The sequence below is a fragment of the Jaculus jaculus genome, chromosome 19 (genome assembly GCF_020740685.1).
Source record: "Jaculus jaculus isolate mJacJac1 chromosome 19, mJacJac1.mat.Y.cur, whole genome shotgun sequence".
Taxonomy (NCBI): Eukaryota; Metazoa; Chordata; class Mammalia; order Rodentia; family Dipodidae; genus Jaculus; species Jaculus jaculus.
Window position 1 is genome coordinate 54769198 of NC_059120.1, and position 20221 is coordinate 54789418.

Below are 20221 nucleotides of genomic sequence, written 5' to 3' on the forward strand. Positions count from 1 at the left end.
TTCGTTTGTTGAGGTAGGGTCTCACTCTAACCCAGGCTGACCTGGAATTCACTCTGTATTCTAAGGGTGGCCTCGAACTCACAGCAATAAAGTCTTATGGCAGGTGTGAGAGCACACAACTGCATACCAGCACTTGGGAGGCAGAGGTAGGAGGGTCCTCATGAGTTGGAGGCCAGCATGGGACTACAAAGTGAATGCCAAGTCAACCTAGGCTAGAGTAAGACCCCTACCTTAAAAAAAAAAAAGACCTTCATGACCCCTCTGAGGCAGGCCCTTGTGCAATGGGGATAAGAAAGAAATATATGGTAACACAGAACCAACATGTGATTTATTTATAGAGTAAAAAATGTTTTGGGGGAAGATAGAGGTTTATAGAGATGGCTAATGACCCAGGTTCAATTTCCCAGAAATCAGGTAGAGCCAGGTGCACAAAGTGACACATGCATCTGGAATTCATTTGCAGTGGCTGGAGGACCTAGTGCACCCATTCTAAATCTGCATCTCTCTCTCTGTTATAAGTAAATAGATAAATAATATTTTTAAATGGCTTTGGGGGGCAGAGGTAGGAGGATCACTGTGAATTCAAGGCTACCCTGAGAGTACATAGTGAATTCCAGGTCAGTTTGGATTAGTGAGACCCTACCTTGAAAAACAAAACAAAAACCTTAAGCTCCCTGATGTTACTCCGTACTGTAGAGAGCTCAACAAAGTCATCTATGTTCTGCTATGTGTCAATCTCCCCCACACGCACCACAGGAGGGTCTCACTCTAGTCCAGACTGACCTGGAATTCACTACGCCCCCTTTGCCTCCAGAGTGCTGGGATTAAAGGTGTATGCCACCACGCCTGGCTGCCAATCTCTTTTTAGTTTAATTTAATTTAATTTAATTTTGGATTTTCAAGGTAGGGACTTGCTCTAGCTCAGGCTGCCCTGAAATTCACCATGTAGTCTCAGGGTGGCCTCAAACTGACAGTGATTCTCCTACCTCTGCCTCCCAAGTGCTGGGATTAAAGACATGCACCACCACACCTGACTCACTTTTATAATTTAACATAAAGCAATATTCACGACCGTTAGAATATATGAAGCTTAGACAAATAATGCCAACATTATTTGTAAATAGTAGGTTTTCTTTTTCCTTTTTGGTTTTTTCAAGATAGGGTCTCACTCCAACTCAGGCTGAACCTAGAACTCGCTTTGTAGTCACAGGGTGGCCTTGAACTCACAGTTATCCTTAGCAGTTAAGGCATTTGCCTGCAAAGCCAAAGGACCCAGGTTTGATTCCCCAGTACACACATAAGCCAGATGCACAAGGTGGCGCATGAGCCTGGAGTTTGTTTGCAGTGGCTGAAGGCCCTGGTTCACCCATATTCATTCTCTCTCTATATATATCTATATCCATATCTATATCTCTCTCTATACATCCATCCATCTATCTATCTATCTATCTATCTATATATATATATACATATATATATATATATATATATCTCAAGTAAATAAAAAATAAGATAAATATTAAAAAAAAAAAAAAAAAACTAAGCCAGGCATGGTGGCACAAGCCTTAAATCCCAGCATTTGGGAGCTGAGGTAAGAAGATCTTTGTGAATTCAGGGCCACCCTGAGACTACATAGAAAATACAAGGCTTGATTAACATACTTGTTTACTTAAGTAATTGTCTCTTTTTTTGGGGGGAGGGGTTCACTCTAGCCCAGGCTGACCTGGAATTCACTAGTCACAGGGTAGCCTCTAACTCACAGCAATCCTCCAATCTCTGCCTCCCAAGTGCTGAGATTAATTAATTTTTTATTTTGTTTTTCAATGTAAGGTTTTACTGTAGTCCAGGCTGGAAATTCATTATGTATGCTGCTGGGAAGAGGTGTGTCACGGGGAGGGGGAGGGAAGTCTTGTAGTCCAGCCCTAAGGTGAGTTCAGAGTACTTTGAGCTCTGGCTGTTCACGTTTGCTGGCTATTTGGTAGTATGTCTTTGTTAGATCTATGGGAATAACTCAGCATCTTCCATCATTAATGGCATTTCCCCTGCATTCTGTAAGCCTAAAATGAACCCTCTCCTCTCATAAGCTGTTTTGGGTCAGATGTCTGTCCCAGTAATGTGAAGGTAATTGCAACAGAGGTCATGTGTCTAAAATTATTAATAGAATGCTTGAAAAATGTCTATGCTATATTATGAAAATGCATAGTTTAGGAAGAAGCACTTTTCTTAGGCTTGAGGATAAAAATATTACAAGGGCTGGAGAGATGGCTTAGTGGTTAAAGTGCTAGCCTGAGAAGCGTAAAGACCCATGTTTGATTCCCCAGATACCACATAAGCCAGATGCACAAGGTGATGCAAGCGGAAGGTCGCACATGCACACAAAGTGGCCCGTGCATTTGGAGTTCAAGTACAGTGGCTAGAGGCTCTGGCATGCCAATTCTCTCTCTCTTGCTCTCTATTTTGTGTGTGTACATATATACATACACATATACACATGCATACATATATATATGTGTATATATATATATATATATATATATATACACACACACATATACACACACACATACACACACACATATTATAAGCCACAAGTATAAAGATTAAATAACATTTTTTCATTGCTGAGGTTTGAACACAATGTCTCTAGCATGCTATGCAAGCCTTCTACCAAACTACATCCCCAGCCTAATAATTTTTAACATGAGAAGTTTAGAAAAAATTCCAAACCCTTACCTCAAGAATTTACTGTTCCCTTCTCCATCATCATCAAAATCCAGCCTAGGAAAAGGCAATAAAAAATATTATAAGCCAACTGATAATATAGAATACTAAAAAATTCAAGCTTCATCAACATACCCAGGTAGAAGGAAAAGAACAAGTGGAGTGTGTTTGCAGCAATTCTCCTCCTAGGGCATGCACAAAGGAAAAGTGGACAGAAGCCACGAAAGCTGTATCGCCCGTGTTTTGTTTTTTTCAAGGTAAGGTCTCACTCCAGTCCTGGCTGACCTGAATGAAACTCACTCTGTAGTCCCAAATTCAAGAAAGGGCTTAGTAGTTAGGGTGCTTGCCTGTGAAGCCTACGGACCCAGGTTCAATTCCCCAGTACCCACGTAAGCTAGATGCACAGGGTGGCCAAAAGATTGCATACAGATAATCTCTACAAAATGAACTGGAATCCACTCAAAAAGGACAGGAAAAAAGTCAATATGAATAATTCAAGCTCTAGCCCAGGTGGACCTAGAATTAGTCTCAGGCTGGCCTCAAACTCAAGGCGATGCTCCTATCTCTGCCTCCCAAGTGCTGGGATTCAAGGTGTGTGCCACCATGGCTGGCTCTCTTTTTTTTTGGGGGGGGGGCGGTTTATCGAGGTAGGTAGGGTCTTACTCTAGCCCAGGCTGACCTGGAATTCACTACGTAGTCTCAGGGTGACCTCAATCTCATGGCAATCTTCCTACCTCTGCCTTCTCCATGCTGGAATTAAAGGCCTGTGCCACCACATCAGGCTTCATCTGTCTTTTTTATTTATTTATTTGGGAGAGAAAGAGAGAGAAAAAAATATGGTCATGCCAGGGCCTCCAGCCACTGCAAACAAACTCCAAACCCGTGTACCACCTTGAGCATCTGGCTTATGTGGGTACTGGGGAATTGAACCTGGGTTGTTAGGCTTCGCAGGCAAGCACCTTAACCATTAAGCCATCTCACCAGACCCCTCTTTTTTTTATTTTTTATTTTTGTTGTTTTTTTTGAGGTAGGGTCTCACTTTAGCTCAGGATGACCAGGAATTCACTATGTAGTCTCAGGGTGACCTCAAACTCACAGGGATCCTTCTACTTCTGCCTTCCAAGTACTGGGATTAAAAGCATGTGCCGCCACACCGGCTCTTTTTATTTTTTAATATTTTGTTTCAATTTATCTATTAGAGAAATAGGTGAGGGGAAAGAGAAAGAGAGAGGGGAAGAGAATGAATGCACCAGAGCCTCCAGCTGCTACAAGTGAACTCCAGATGCATGCGCCACCTTGTGCACCTGGCATAGGAGGGTACTGGAGAATTGAACCTGGGTCCTTTGGTTTGGCAGGCAAAAACCTTAAGTGGTAAGCCATCTCTCAAGCCTTTTGGTTAGTGTATGATAATGAAGATGAAACTTGGCCTTTGTCCATGCTAAGGGAGCACTCTAGCTATTGAGCAATACAGATAATAAAGTGGAGAAAGGCTTCTAGGAATTGGAGAAGCAGCTTAGCAAGGTGCCTGTCTAGCATGCTTGACACCCGAGGTCCCACTCTCAGCTCAGGTGATACACACTCAGGAGGCGGAGCAACAAAGATGAATTCAAGATCATTCTGGGCTATGTAACAAAATCAAGGACAGAGACCCTATCCTTCCTCCCTCCCACAAAATATAAAGGGAAGGAGCAGGAACACTTTTAGGATTGATGTCACATCTTATGTGACTCATTTTCCCAGTTTTTCCACCAGTCAACATGCGAAGATGGGCTGGGGACATGGCTTAGCAGAAGGCCTGCAAAGCCAAAGAATCCCGGTTCAATTCTCCAAGACCCACATAAGCCAGGTGCACAAGGGGGTGCATGCATCTGGAGTTCGTTTGCAGTGGCTGGAGGCCCCGGTGTGCCCATTCTCTCTCTCTCTCTGCCTCGTTCTCTGTCACTCAGTGTAAGAAAAAATCTAGGGAGGGATTGAGGGGAGTCACATGACAGCAGTGTAATAAATAAGCAGGGAAGTGAGGTTAGGAACAGCCAAGTTACTTCATAGGAAAGACACTACTCAGACTCACCCTGGCCGCCGCTTAATAGCCCTCTGAACAATGGCCCCTCCACCTTGAATCCCAGGCCCAGAGTTTCCAGAGGCAATGGTGGGACCCAGCGATGGCACATCTGATGCCATTTCTGTCAAGAAAAAAAAATATTTTATATATATGCATATACATACACACACACACACACACACACACACACACACGCACACACACATCATCCTCATCAACAATCAGTATCATCAAGTTGTCTAAAAGAAAGGCTTTAGCTAAGCATCGTAACGATCCCTGCCTTCCCAGAATTTGGGAAGATGGAGGAAGGAGGATCAGGAGTTCAAGGTCATCTATGACAAAATAGTGAGTTTGAGGCTGGGTATGGTGGTGCATACCTTTAATCCTAGCCTTCGGGAGGCAGAGTTAGGAGGATCATGAGTTGGAGGTCATCCTGAGACTACATAGTGAATGCCAGGTCAGCCTAGGCTAGCATGAGACCTTATCTCCAAAACCCAAAAATTGTACATATATACATACATACATACATACATATATATATATATATGGTGAGTTAATACTACCCTGAGCTACAAGAGACCCATACTTGAAAGAAAAAGAGTGGAAGGGCTGGAGAGATGGTTTGGCAGTTAAGGCACTTGCCTGCGAAGCCAAAGGACCCAGATTCAATTCTCCAGGACCCACGTAAGATGTGCACGATGTGGAGCATGTGTCAGGAGTACCTTTGCAGTGGCTGAAGACCCCAGCATGCCAATTCTCCCTCCCTCCCTCCCTTTCTCTCTCTCCTTGCCTCTATTTCTCAAGTAAAAATAATTTTAAAACTTAAGAAAAAGGGAGGGAGGGAGGGAGGGAAGAAAAGGAAAGGTATGCTGGAGAGATGACACAATGATTAAAGGAGCTTGTTTCCAAAGCCTGATGGTTTTGATTCCCCAGTATCCATATAAGGCCAGATACACAAAGTGGCAGATGCATTTGCAGTTAATTTACAGTGGCTAGAGGCCCTGAAGTGCCCACTTTCTTTCTTCTTTCTCTCTTTCTCTTTCTCTTCCCCCCCCCTTACAAATAAATGAATAAAGTTTTTTCCTCCTTTTTCATTGATGCAGGATCTCGCTCTAGCCCTAGGCTGACCTAGAATTCACTGTATAGACCCAGAGTGGCCTTGAATAAAAATATTTTTAAGCCCCCAAAAAAAAATCCAGGTGAGGTGGCGCACGCCTTTAATCCCAGCACTTGGGAGGCAGAAGTAGGAGGATCACCATGAATTCAAGTCCACCCTGAGACTCCATAGTGAATTCCAGGTCAGCCTGAGCTAGAGTGAGACCCTACCTCAAAAAAAAAATTTTTTTAAAAAAGAAAGAAATGGGGCTAGAGATGGCTTAGCAGTTGAGCAAGCACTTGCCTGTGAAGCCTAAGGACATTGGTTTGTGGCTCGGTTTCCCAGGACCCAAGTTAGCCAGATGCACAAGGTAGCACATGCATCTGGAGTTCGTTTGCAGTCCCTGGTGCACCCATTCTCTATCTGCCTCTTTGTCTGTCTGTGGCTCTCAAATAAATAAATAAAACAAAAAAATTAATAAAAGGAAACAAATGATAGATAGATGCCAGGTGTGTTGGCTGAGGTAGAAGAATCATTCTGAGTTTGAAGCCAGCCTGGGCTACAGAGGTCGTCCTATAGTGAGACCTTTCCTGAAATAAACAAAACAAGGGGCTGCTGGAAAGATAGCTCAGCGTAGCAATTGCTTGAAAAGTCTAATGGCCCAAGCTCAATTCCCCAGTACCTATATAAAGTCAGATGCACAACTTGGCATATGCATCTGGAGTTCATTTAACTGGGCATGGTGGCTCACACCTTTAATTCCAGCACTTAGAAAGCAGAAGTGGGAGGATTGCTGTGAGTTCAAGGCCAGCCTAAGACTACAGAGTTCCAGGTCAGCCTAGGCTAGAGTGAGACCTTGCCAGCTGGGATTGGGGACGAGGAAGAGGGGACCCCTACTCCCTCATGGGTTTTCTATCCCCTCCTGCCTTCCACATGGAAGGAGCTCCTTCACCTAATCTAATAAAGTCTTTCTAAACATTAAAAAAAAATTCTAAAACCAGGGCTGAAGAGATGGCTTAGTGCTTAAGGTATTTGCCTGCAAAGCCTAAGGACCCAGGTTTGATTCTCTTGGTCCTATGTAAGCTAGATGCACATGGTAGTGCATGCATCTGGAGTTTGTTTGCAGTGGCTAGAGACCCTGGCATGCCCATTCTCAATCTATCTATCTATCTATCTCTCCCTCTCTCTCCCCCTTGCTCTCTCCCTTTCCCTCTCCCCATCTCTAATAAATAAATAAAAATAAATCTTTAAGAAAAAAAAATCTGAAACCAGCCATGCACATTGGCTCACACCTATACTTCTAGCACTCAAGAGACTGAGGTAGGAGGAGCTATTGTTGATCTTCTTTTTTTAATCCCAGCAGAGGTAGGAAAATAATTTTTTTTGTTTTTATCTTTTTTACTAACAATTTCCACAATTGTAAACAATATCCCATGGTAATTCCCTCCCTCCCCCACTTTCCCCTTTGAAACTCCACTCTCCGTCATATTCCCTAACCCTCTCAATCAGTCTCTCTTCTATTTTGATGTCATGATCTTAGGAAAATCACTTTTGAGTTCGAAGCCAGCCTAGCACGATATATCCATGTGTTTCCTTGAGAAGGACTCTCTCACTCAGCACCCCCACCAGCACCACCAGCAAGCCCCAGAAACTCTCCACTCTCCACCCTGCTCCAGGACTGGGGTTAGAGATGCACACAGCCACACAGCTGGTCCATGTAAGTGTGAGGGAGCTAAACTCAGGGAGTCAGGCTCTCATGATTGCACCAGTGCTCTTAACAACTGAGCAGCAACCTCCCCAGCACCCTCCCCTTTTTTAAATATCTTATTTATTTATTTTCAGAGAGAAAGAATGGGCTTGCCAGGGCCTCTCGCCACAGCATATTTACTCCAGATACATGCACCACCTTAAACATTCCGCTTTACATGGGTCCTGGGGAATCAAACCTGGGTCTATTTGCTTTGCAGGCAAGTGCCTTAACCGCTAAGCCATCTCTCCAATCCCACTCCCCACTCCTCTCTTTTTGAGTCAGCGTTCATGTAGCCCAGGATAGCATAAAGTTCTGTATGTAGCCACCAAGGATGATCAACTCCTGATTCTCCTGCCTCTGCCTCCTAAGTGCTTAGACTATACACATGAGCCAGCCACTAAAACCACCAACAGTGAACTTTTTAAAATCAGAAACCATGGGCCGGGCATGGTGGCGCACATCTTTAATTCCAACACTCAGGTGGCAGAGGTAGGAGGATTGCCGTGAGTTCAAGGCCACCCTGAGACTCCATAGTGAATTCCAGGTCAGACTGGGCTACAGTGAGACCCTACCTTGAAAAACCAAAAAAGAAAGAAAAAAAAGAAACCATGGAAGCCAGAAAATAATACCATATTTTGCACGCCTTTAATCCCAGCACTCAGGAGGCTAAGGTAGGAGGATCGTTGTGAATTCAATGCCACCTTGAGACTAGAGTGAATTCCAGGTCAGCCTGGGCTAAAGCAAGACCCTGCCTCAAAAAAAAAAAAAAAAAAGATATATAAACCCAGAATCTTATACCCAGTGAAAATATCATATAAGAATGAGGAAGAAATTAAGGCATTATCAGATAAAGGAAAACGGTACCCATATAAGCCAGATGCACAAAATGGCACATACATCTGGGGTTCATCTGCAGTGGCGAAAGGTCCTGATGTGCCCATTCTCTCTCTCTCTGCCTCTCTCTCAAATAAATAAATAAATAAATAATATTAATAATAACCTGTCAATAGCAGATCAACACTTTTTTTTGGTTTTTTGGGGTAGGGTCTCACTTTAGCTCAGGCTGACCTGGAATTCACTATGTAGTCTCAGGGTAGCCTCAAACTCACAGTGATCCTCCTACCTCTGCCTCCCAAGTGCTGGGATTAAAGGCGTGCGGCACCATGCCCGGCAGATCAACACTTTGTTTGTTTGTTTGTTTTTCAAGGTAGGGTCTCACTCTAGTTCAGGCTGACCCGTATGGAATTCACTATGTAATCTCAGGGTGGCCTCAAACTCACAGCCCCACCTCTGCCTCCCAAATGAAAAGCATGCGCCAGCACGCCACCACACACGGCTACAGATCAGCCCTTTAAAACATGGCTAAAAGGCATGGTGGCTTCATACCTATAATCCCAAGATTCCAGAGACTGAGACAACTGAATCACCATGAGTTCAAGGCCAACCTACTCTACACAGTGAGTTGAGGACAGCCTGGGTTACATAGTGAGAACTTGTCTTATTAAAAAAAAAAAAAAACAAGGGCCAGGCATGGTGGCATACACCTGTAATCCCAGCACTTGAGAGGCAGAGGTAGGAGGAGCACCATGAGTTCAAGGCCACCCTGAGACTACATAGTCTGGGCTAGAGTAAGACCCTACCTCAAGAAAGAAAGAGAGAGAGAGACAGAAAGACGGACAGACGTCATCTAAACAGAAAGTGATGGGGTGCTAGGTAGAAGAAAGGGGCTGAAGGACCACCTACAGCCACATACTTCCCCTGCAGGTACCATTCAGACAGATGAATGTCACTATACCGGCTTCCTCAGAGGCAAATGGCTTGGTCAGTGATTAGTGATACCCTGGTAGATAGGAAAATAAATACTTTCAAAAGAAGACAGAGCTAAACACCATAGTGAAACATCTCCAAGTTGCTGGTAACTCATTTCCAAGTGCTGGCCTTCCATGGCGCAGTTAAACATAAACCAACACTGACCTTTCAGGCCAATGATCAAAATCCATAAACTGCTGGCAACTAAATCAAGGTTAGAGATGAACCAATGACAAGAGCTTTGAACAGGTCCCAAACTAACAAAACCGAAAGGTAAATTGACAACAATCAAGGCTGGTATTTAAAATTCCTTCTTGGGGGCTGGAGAGATGGCTTAGCAGTTAAGGCATTTGCTTGTGAAGCCAAAGGCCCAGGTTTGAGTCCCCAGGACCCACAAAAGCCAGATGCACAAGGGGCACAAGCATCTGGAGTTTGTTTACAGCTACTAGAGGCCCTGGCATGCCCATTCTCTCTCTCTGTCTCTCTTCTGTCTAGCTCTCTCTGCTTGCAAATAAATAAATATTTAATATATATAAAAAATAAAATTCCTTCTTGGGCTGGAGAGATGGCACAGCAATTAAGGCACTTGCCTGCAAAGCCTAAGGACCCAGGTTCAATCCCTGGGTACCCATGTAAAGCCAGATGTACAAGGGGACACCGGCGTCTGGAGTTCATTTGCAGTGGCTAGAGGCCTTGGCACAACCATTCTATCAAATAAATTAAATTTAAATTTAGAATATCTTTAAAATTCCTTTTTGGAGCCTGGGATGATGACACAATGGTTAAATGTCCTTGCTTGCAAAGCCTTCCAGCCAAGGTTTAATTCCCCAGTATTCACATGAAGACAGATGTACAAAGAGGTATATTCATCTGAAGTTTGTTTGCAGGGGCAAGGGGCCCTGGTACACTCATTCATTCATTCTCTTTCCTTGCAAATAAATAATTTTTTAAAGCAAACATGGGGGAGAAGATGGCTTAGTGGTTAAAGGCACTTGTTTGAAAAACCTTCAAACCCAAATTAAATACCCCAACATCAGCCAGGCATGGTGGCACATGCCTTTAATCCCAGCACTCAGGAGGCAAAGGTAGGAGGATCACATGAGTTCAAGGCCACCCTGAGACTCCATAGTGAATTCCAGGTCAGCATGGGCTAGAGTGAGACCCTATCTTGAAAAACCAAAAAAAAAAAAAAAAAATTCCCCAGCATCCACATAAAGTTGGATGCAAAAAGTGGTGCCTTACGCTAGAGAGATGGCTTAGCAGTTAAAGCACTTGCCTGCAAAGCCCAATGACCCAGGTTTGACTCCCCAGAGCCCACGTAAGCCTGACAACTAGGTGATGCAGGCACGCAGGTGGTGCATGCACACAAGGCAACACATGCATTTGGAGCCCACTTTGCCACGGCTAGGGCCCTAGTATGCCAATATTCTCTCACATCAAAATAAAATAAAAAGTGGTGCCTTAGTAGGATGTTGATTTCTAGTCACAAGAGACCCTGACATGCCCAAATACACACACATACACACACACACACACACACACACACTCCCCACAGGCAAAAAAATAAAAATTTAAAAAATAAACAAGTAAGTAGGGCATGGTGACATACACCTTTAATCCCAACATTAGGGAGGCAGAAGTAGGAGAATCACGGTGAGTTCGAGGCCAATCTGGGACTACAGAGTAAGGTCCAGAACAGCCTGGGCAGCTGGGTGTGGTGGTGGTGGTGGCACACGCCTTTAATCCCAGCATTCAGGAGGCAGAGGTAAGAGGATCACTGTGAGTTCAAGACCCCATGAGACTACATAGTGAATTCCAGGTCAGCCTGGACTACAGCAAGACCCTACCTCGAAAAAAGAAAGGGTAGGACTCCTTATAATGCACTCTTCCAGACACGAAAATGGCCTGGATACCCATGACCTCACAGTGCCTGGCACTACTTACACAAGATTCTCATGATAGGAGGAAAAGATGATAACATCAAAATAAAAGAGAGAATAATTGAGAGAGAGAGTAAAGTTGTGAAGGAGAAAGTGAGCGGGCCAGGAACTATCATGGTTTGACTATAATTATGGAAGTTGTCAACAACAACAACAAAAAATTAGGGGCTAGAGAGACAGCTTAGCAGTTAAGCGCTCACCTGCAAAGCCAAAGGACCTCAGTTTGATTCCCCAGGACACACATAAGCCAGATGCACAAGGTAGAGCATGCATCTGGAGTTCATCTGCAGTGGCTGGAAGCCCTAGTGCACCCATTCTATCTATTTCTATCTATTCCTCCCTCCCTCCCTCCCCCCCTCCCCGCCTCCCTCCCCCCCCCCGCCTCTTTCCTTCTCTGAAATAAAAAACTTTTTAATAAAAAAAAGGCCAAACTCCAAAGTCAGGGTTCTAACAACAACCCCACTCCTGGTACCAATTTCTATTTATGTCAGTTTCTTTTTGCTGCAACAAACATCCAAGGAGAAGCAGCTTGAAAGGAAAGTTGTTTATTTGGCTTACAGACTTGAGAAGAAATTCCACAATGGAAGGGAAAAGGTGACATGAGCAGAAGCTGGATATCACTTCTTGGCCAATATCAAGCAGACAGCAGCAGCAGGAGAGTAAGCCAAATACACTGGCAAGGGGGAACTGGCTATAACACCCATAGCACTCCTCTAAAAATACACTGCCTCCAAGAGGCTCCAATTTCCAAATTGCTATCAGATGGAGACCAAGCATTCAGAACACATCAATTTTTTTTTCTGCTTTTAAATGTTTTATTTTATTTATTTATGAGAGAGAGAGAGAATGGGTACACCAAGACCTCCAGTAACTGTAAACAAACTCCAGACACATGCACCACCCTGTGCATCTACCTTATGTGTGTATTGGGGAGTCAAACCTGGATCCTTACACTTTGTAGGCAAGTGTCTTGACTTCTAAGCCATCTTTCCTGCCCACAAAACCCATGAATTTATTGGGACACCTAATTCAAACCATCACACCAGGCAAATTGGTAAGCTCTATTTTCATTGAGAGACACAATCTGAAAAAAAACATATTGTGACTGAAGAAGGCACCCAACATTTATCTCTAGTCTCCCATGCACATGCACACACATGCACATGTACCTGCATACTTATGCCCACACAGATATGAACACATACACACACAACACACAAATGCAAACCACACACTGATACATATACAAAATAGTTCCTTAAAACTATTAATAACCCAAACATTAATATTTGTCACTAATAAGCAAAATTAATGAAAAAAATGATTATCAATTAAATCAATTCATGCAGAAAATTATTACCACAATAGAACTATCATTTCCAAACATGTATGATCTCTTCCACTGGACATAAAAGAGCAAAGGACGGGGCTGGGAAAATGGCTCAGCAGGTAAAACTGCTTTCTATCCAAGCAATAAGGACCTGTAGATCCCCAGTATCCACATAAAAAACTGGATGAGGCTGCACATGCCTGTAAAAATGGCAAGCTCCAGGTTGGCTCAGTGAAATGAGGAACAGCAACAGAGGAGGCACCAAAGTCCTCCCGTGGCCTGCAACATGTGTGCACGGATTACACCCACTTGCACGCGCACACATACACACATGCATACACCACAAATGTGCTGCATACTACCAAAAAAAAATGTTTAAATGCTCCGGGTGTGGTGGCATAGACCAGCACTTGGGAGGCAGAGGTAGGAGGATCACGGTGAGTTCAAGGCCACCCTGAGACTACATAGTGAATTCCAGGTCAGCCTGGGCTAGAGTGAGACCATACCTTGAAAACCAAAAAAAAAAAAAAAAAAAAAGATTAAATAATTATAAGCGCACACTTATTGTTCCAGCACCTGGGAGGCTGAGGCAGGAGCATCGCTGTGAGTTCAAAACCTGACTGAGATTATTACATAGAGAGTTCCAGGTCAGCCTGGGCTACAGTGAGACCCTACATCGAAGAGAAAAAAAAAAAAAGCCAGGCATTTTATTCTCAGCACTTGGGAGGCAGAGGTAGGAGAATCAATGTGAGTTCGAGGCCACCCTGAGACTATTCCAGGTCAGTCTGATCTTAGAGTGAGACCCTACCTCGAAAAAAAAAAAAATTTAAGGGGATGAAGAGATGGCTCAGCAGTTAAAGGCACTTGCTTGCAAAGCCTAATGGCCTGGGTTCAATTCCCCAGTACCCATAATAAGCCATATGCACAAAATGGTGCATGTGTCTGGAGTCTGTTTGCAGTGGCAAGAGACCCTAGCATGCCCACTGTTTATCTCTCTCTCCTTGCAAATGAATAAGTAAAAAAAGTATTTTTATTTTTTTAAGGAAATTTAATTTTTAAAATATTTTTTGTTTATTTTTACTTATTTATTTGACAGTGACAGAAAGAAAGAGAAGAGACTGGGTACGCCAGGGCCTCCAGCCACTATAAATGAACTCCAGATGCGTGCGCCCCCTGTGCATCTGGCTTACGTGGGTCCTGGGGAATGGAGCCTCGCACCGGGTACTTAGGCTTCACAGGCAAGCACTTAACCGCTAAGCCATCTCTCCAGCCCATAAAATTGTATTTTTAAAAATACCACTTTCAAGCCATGTGTGACAGCTCATGTCTTTAATCCCAGAATTCAAGAGGATAAGGTAGCAAGACCACTGTGAGTTGTGAGTTGGAGGCCACCCTGGACCAGAGTGTCTGCCTCAAAAAAAAAAAAAAAAAAAAAAAAAAGAAGCAGGGCTGGGAGAGATGGATTAGTAGTTAAGGCACTTGCCTGCAAATTCAAGGGACCCAGATTCAAATCTCCAGTACCCACATAAAGCCAGATGCACAAGATGGCACAAGTTTCTAGATTTCTAAAGGCTCTGGTACACCTATTACCTCCCTCTTGTAAATAAATAAAATTGTAAAAAAAGAAGCAAACAAAAAATACTATTTTCTAGCAATGGACGGTGGCATATGCCTGTAAGTCACAGCACTTGGGAGACAGAAACAGGAGGACTGTTTCAAGTCTGAGGCCACCAAGGTTACATAGTAAGACTGTCTAAAAATTACCAAAGGAAAGAATGAGGGAAAGAGGGAGAGGGAAGAACGATTATCAGCTCAGAGATTTAAACTAACATTGATGAGGAAATGAAAATCCAATCAAGAGATTTCTCATTCTGAAAAACTAAAAAAGAGACTATCAGACAACAAAATAAAATAACTCCACCCACACAACTGGAAAAAAGTTTCTGACACACACATTAAAACTTCCTTTAAATATGTGGATCCTAGCTACAAATGACTGGACTTCTGTGTGAGTAGGAAGAAAACTCAGTAGCCAGTAAGCTAGAAAGGAGATGTAGGGCTGGAGAGATGGCTTAGCGGTTAAGCGCTCGCCTGTGAAGCCTAAGGACTCCGGTTCGAGGCTTGATTCCCCAGGACCCACGTTAGCCAGATGCACAAGGGGGCGCACGCATCTGGAGTTCGTTTGCAGTGGCTGGAGGCCCTGGCGCACCCATTCTCTCTCTCTCCTCTCTCTTTCGCCTCTTTCTCTGTGTGTGTGCTGCTCTCAAGTAAATAAATAAAAATAAAAATAATTAAAAAAAAAAAAAAAAGAAAGGAGATGTAGAGGGAATAGAAAGGGAGGGAGGGGGGACCTAATAGGATGGTATTAGGATGGTATCGTATACATGTAAGTAGAACAGATTAAGGGGGGGTGAAAAGGCCTAACTGAGGTCAAGGAAAGAGATTCAGTAAAGGTGGAAGAAGGGCTAATCAAAATCTAAGAGGATATAATTAAGTCATAAGGAATCCTACTTTTTTGGACAATGGAACACACAGGAGCCATAGATTATAACTAGAAAATTTTCAGTGCCATGGATGGGATACCTTCCAGTGAGTTGTTGGCCAGGGAGGTCCCTGATTCCCCCAAAACATTACAGGCCACTGCCGGGGCCCTTGGTTTCCCACCAGGAATAGATGGTAAGACCCTATTGCTGAAGACTCCACATACTTGGGTTGCAAGGTCACTGAGAAACCCTGCTGAAGCTAAACTGAAAACCTCCTCGATGTAGACCAGCTGACAGAAAGCTGGAAAAAGCCATGCTGCAGGCAATTCAATGGGAGAGAGAGAAATCACCAGTCAAAATACCCAACAGCGGACACTGCAAGCCTTGTATTTGGCCAGCCAGGCCAAATGAGCCAACAGGTGCAATAATGACACATCTGTTATGGTGGGAATCAACTGCCCTCTAATTAGATTGGAGGCCTGCTCCATGGGAGGGAATACATCCCTGATACTGAGAACCTACAACAGGGGTAGTCATGAGCCCTAGGGGTATAACGCCTGCTGCTGTCTGGCTAAATGTACATACTATGCTCACCAAACTGCCCAGTAAGCACTTCTCTTAATGTTCATACCCTTATATTAATGCTACTCTCACTTTTGGTTAGAGAGCCTTCTCTTTTCAGAGGGCAGTGACTTTGGGATGACTCAGAAGGAATCATGGTGCTGGAAAGAAGTGACAGGAGTGCTCAGCACTGCAATATCTCTATCACACCTTCCAAGGCTCAGGGTCCATTGCGGAAGAGGTGGCAGAAAGAATGTAAGAGCCAGAGAAAGGGTGGGACTCCTTACAACGTGCTCCTCCAGACACAAAATGGCCTGGATATCCATGACCTCACAGTGCCTGACACTACCTACACAAGACCATCATAATAGGAGGAAAAGATCATGACATCAAAATAAAAGAGAGAATGACTGAGATGGGGAGGAGATACGAGTGGAGTTTCAAAAGTGAAAATGGGGGAAGGGAGGGCATTACCATGGGATATTGTTATGGAGTTGTCAATTTAAAAGAAAAACTTCCTTTAATGTGCACTGGGCATGGTGGCACAAGCCTTTAATCCCAGCACTCTGAAGGCAGAGGTAGGAGGATCACCATAAATTCGAGGCCACACAGTGATTTACAGGTCAGCCTGGACTAGAGAGCGAGACCCTACCTCAAAAAAAGGGGGGAGGGTGGCTGGAGAGATGGCTTAGTGGTTATGCACTTGAGGTTCAATTCCCCAGTCAGTACCCACGTAAGCCATATGCACAAGGTGGCACATGCATGTGGAGTTCATTTGCAGTGGCTGGAAGCCCTGGAGTGCCCATTCTCTCTCTCTCTTTCTGCCTCTTTCTCTATCTCTCTCAAATAAATAAATAAAAATTAAAAAAAATTAAAAAAGAAACTTCCTTTAATCTCAGTGCTTGGGAGGCAGAGATAGGAGTACTGCAGTGCCAGGTAAGCATAGGCTACAGTGAAACCCTACCTGGAAAAAAGAAAAAAACTTGTTTATCCATGCCACTTAATAATAGAAACACTGTGCAATTTGAACAGAGTTATGTAAGGATTTTACAATGTGTAATGAATTTGAAATCTAGGGTATTTGCTCTCTAGATGAGACACAGTTTACTTTGCCACAAGGTCTGGGTTTCCCTAACAATATTTGCAAGTTGCATCACCTTATTCCATAATTCATTAATCCCTCAAACAGTTTTTTTATTTTGTTGGTTTTTTCAAGGTAGGGTCTCACTCTACCCCAGGGTGACTTGGACTTCACTATGTAGTCTAAGGGTGGCCTTGAATTTATGGCGATCCTCCTACCTCTGCCTCCCAAGTACTGGGATTAAAGGTGTACGCCACCATGCCCGACCTTTTTTTTTCTTTAATTTACTAATTTTGAGAGAGAGAGTAGGGAAAATAAAGAGAGAACGGGCACTCCAGGGTCTCTAGCCACTGCAAACAAACTTCAGATGCATGTGTCACCATGTGCATCTGACTTACATGGGTTCTTGGGAATTGAATCTGGGTCCTTAGGCTTCCCAGACAAATGCCTTAACCTCTAAGCCATCTCTTCACTCTCCAAGCCCTTCCTTTGTTTTTAAATATATTTATTTATTTGAGAGAGACAGAGAGAGAGGAAGAGGCAGAAAGAAAGAGAATCGATGCACCAGGGCCTCTAGCCCCTGCAAATGAAATCCAGACACATGCGACCCCTTGTACAGCTGGTTTACATGGGTCCTGAGGAATCGAACCCGGTTCCTTAGGCTTTGCAAGCAATGTCTTAACCACTAAGCTGTATCCTCAGCCCAAGCCCTTTCTTTCTTAAAGGGTGTAAATATAAGATATGGATTTCTGGAAAGAATTTATTAGCATGGAGAAAGAGATTTCTGGAAAGAATTTATTAGCATGGAGAAAGAGAGAATGGGCGCACCTGGGCCTCTTGCCACTGTAAGTGAACTCCAGTGGCATGCTCCACTTTGCATTTAGCATTCCATGGGAATCAAACCCAGGCCATTAAGCTTTGTAAACAACTGCCTTTAAACAGCTGAGTCATCTCTCTCCAACCCAAAAATTTAAACTGTGTTTTTGTTTTTTCAAGGTAGGGTCTCACTCGAGCCCAGGCTGACCTGAAATTCACTCTGCATTCTCAGGCTGGCCTCGAACTCATGACAATCCTCCTACCTCTACTTCCCAAGTGCTGGGATTAAAGGCATGCACCACCACACCCGTCTCAAAAATTTTAATTTTTAAAAGAATGGACAAGGTAGGCAAGGTAAACTAGGCCCATTTAAATGAAATACGTTCAAGGGAGAAGTAACTGTCGTGTAGTAGACTAGGGAGCCAGGCACGATGTCTCAGGCCTATGAAACTGGAACACTTGAGAGACTGACGCAAGACTGCGGCATTTGAGGGGCAAGCTGAGCTACGGAGACTGTCTCCAAACACAAAAGCAATGTAATAACTCTCCAAAAACAAAAGCAATGCAATAACTAAGGTCTGGAGATGGTTTAGTGCTTGCCTGCAAAGCCTATTTATTTATTTATAAATAAATGAAATAAATAATATCTAAAGCTGGGTGTGGTCACACATGCCTTTAATCCCAGCACTCGGGAGGCAGACGTAGAAGGATCGCTGTGAGTTCGAGGACATCCTGAGGCTAGTGTGAATTCAGGGTAACCTGGGCTAGAGTGAGAACCTATCTCGAAAAAACAAAAAAAAAAGAGGGGGAACATGGATTTGAACATTTTCTACGTCTAACCCTGCATTAATTACAACTTCATCTCTTACACATGACTGGCTAGATTTTTTAAATAAACACTTTATTATTTATTTGAGAGAGAGAATGGGCTGGCCAGGGCCTCCAGCCCGTGCAAACAAACTCCAAATGCATGTGCCACCTTATGCATCTGGCTCACATGGATGCTGGAGATTCAAACCTGAGTCCTTAGGCTTCTCAGGCCTCCTACATATATATATATTTTTAACATCAATGTTTACTGACAAACGACCCAGAACTAAACTTTCCTGAAAGAATGAGAATGGCTTCGTCCTAGGCCTAGCAAGATTTCAGCCTGATGTTCGCGCTGAACTACGGACTAATGACAACCACCTTCCAGCCACTGGACTGACAAGAGTCTTGACTGTGGAGGAGTGGGGAGAGGGGGAACCCATCTAGACCTGATTTCAAGTTACAGCCCGAGGGGGGGGCGGGATGGGGAACAAGCTGGAGACAGTGAAGTGGAAGAAGTTCCAAGAACCCTAACTTTGACAAAGTCTAAAAAAGAAGAGCCGGGCGTCGCGGTGACACACTCCTTTAATCCCAGCGCTCGGGAGGCCAGAGGCGGGAGCATCCCCGTGAGTTCGAGGCCAGCCTGAGAGGACACAGTGAATGCCAGGTCAACCTGAGCTAGAGGGAGAGACCCTACCTAGAAAATCCAAAGAAAAGAGTTTGCAAGCGCAACCTCAGAGCCGAGACGGCCGCGGCTTTAAATCACGACATCACATCCCGAGGACGCCGCCACTTTGGGGCAAGGAACTCGAACCCACCCCCCCCAAAAAAAAAAAAAAAACAGACCTGCGATCAAAACCGTTCTCCCGTTCTCTCGGCGTCCCGCGGGGTGTCCGCGGTTCCCCAGGGCAGGGTCGGGTCGGGTCAGGTCTGGCGCCTCCCTCCAGCCGCTCCCCTCCCCCACCGTCCCCGGGGCCCTCCCCGCGGGGGGTCCCCTCGGGAGGGGGGTCTCCCCGGTTGTCAGCCCCGGCGGCCCCTCCCCCTGCACGGTCGCCCTCCTCTCCCCTTCCTCCCCCCCCCTCACCCGCGCTCCGTCTCCTCACCCGGGTTAGCAGTAGTCGCCGCCATGGCCTAGATGGCCGCCGCCGCCGCCGCCGCCACCCCCGGGTGGGAGGGGCAGCCAACCACCGAGCTGGGGAGTAGGCAGGAGGGAAGAGCCACTCCCCAGGAGCGGCACCCCGACGGCCGCCACCGCTACCGCGGCGGAGTCCAAGATGGCGGACGCGGCAACCCCCCCCCCTTCACACCCCCCCCCACAATCCCAGCCCGAGGAGGATAAGCCACGCCCACATAGTGGGAGTGGCCAGTACAAGTCCCGCCTCCGTGGGAAACACTGACCAATGAGAAGAGCCGACGGGACCAGGGAGGCCCCGGGGGAGTCCAGTGATGCCGAGGCGCGGAAGAAGTCCAGCTGTCTGTGTGGGATCCCGCCTTCTAGGCGTCAGAGGTCCGTGACCGAGTGACGTCAGTGAGAAGCAATGGAAATGGTTTTTTGTTGGTTTTTTTTTTGGTGTTTTTTTTTTTGGTTTTTCGAGGTAGGGTCTCGCCCTAGCTGGCCTGGATGGAATTCACGATGTAGTTAGTCTCAGGGTGGCCTCGAACACACGGAGATCCTCCTACCTCTGCCTCCCCAGTGCTGGGATTGTGCGCCACCACACCCGGCTGAAAAGTGTAATTTTGACTAAAAAGTCCTGCTTGATTGTGG

The 20221-nt window shown here is 44.9% G+C and overlaps 1 protein-coding gene across 2 annotated transcripts in view; it reads right to left on the reverse strand.

The window, feature by feature from the left end:
- The window catches only part of Arnt (aryl hydrocarbon receptor nuclear translocator), a 60697-nt gene extending 40988 nt beyond the window's left edge, over nucleotides 1–19709 (reverse strand). For both annotated transcript variants that reach the window (XM_045138845.1, XM_045138844.1), the window contains exons 1-3: nucleotides 19560–19709; nucleotides 4790–4901; nucleotides 2734–2778 (exon numbers count right to left, since the gene is read on the reverse strand). In XM_045138845.1, coding sequence (XP_044994780.1) covers nucleotides 2734–2778; nucleotides 4790–4901; nucleotides 19560–19584 — 182 coding nt within the window. In that variant the 5' untranslated portion in view covers nucleotides 19585–19709. The remainder of the gene's footprint in view (nucleotides 1–2733; nucleotides 2779–4789; nucleotides 4902–19559) is intronic.
- Between the last annotated feature and the right edge of the window lie 512 nt (nucleotides 19710–20221).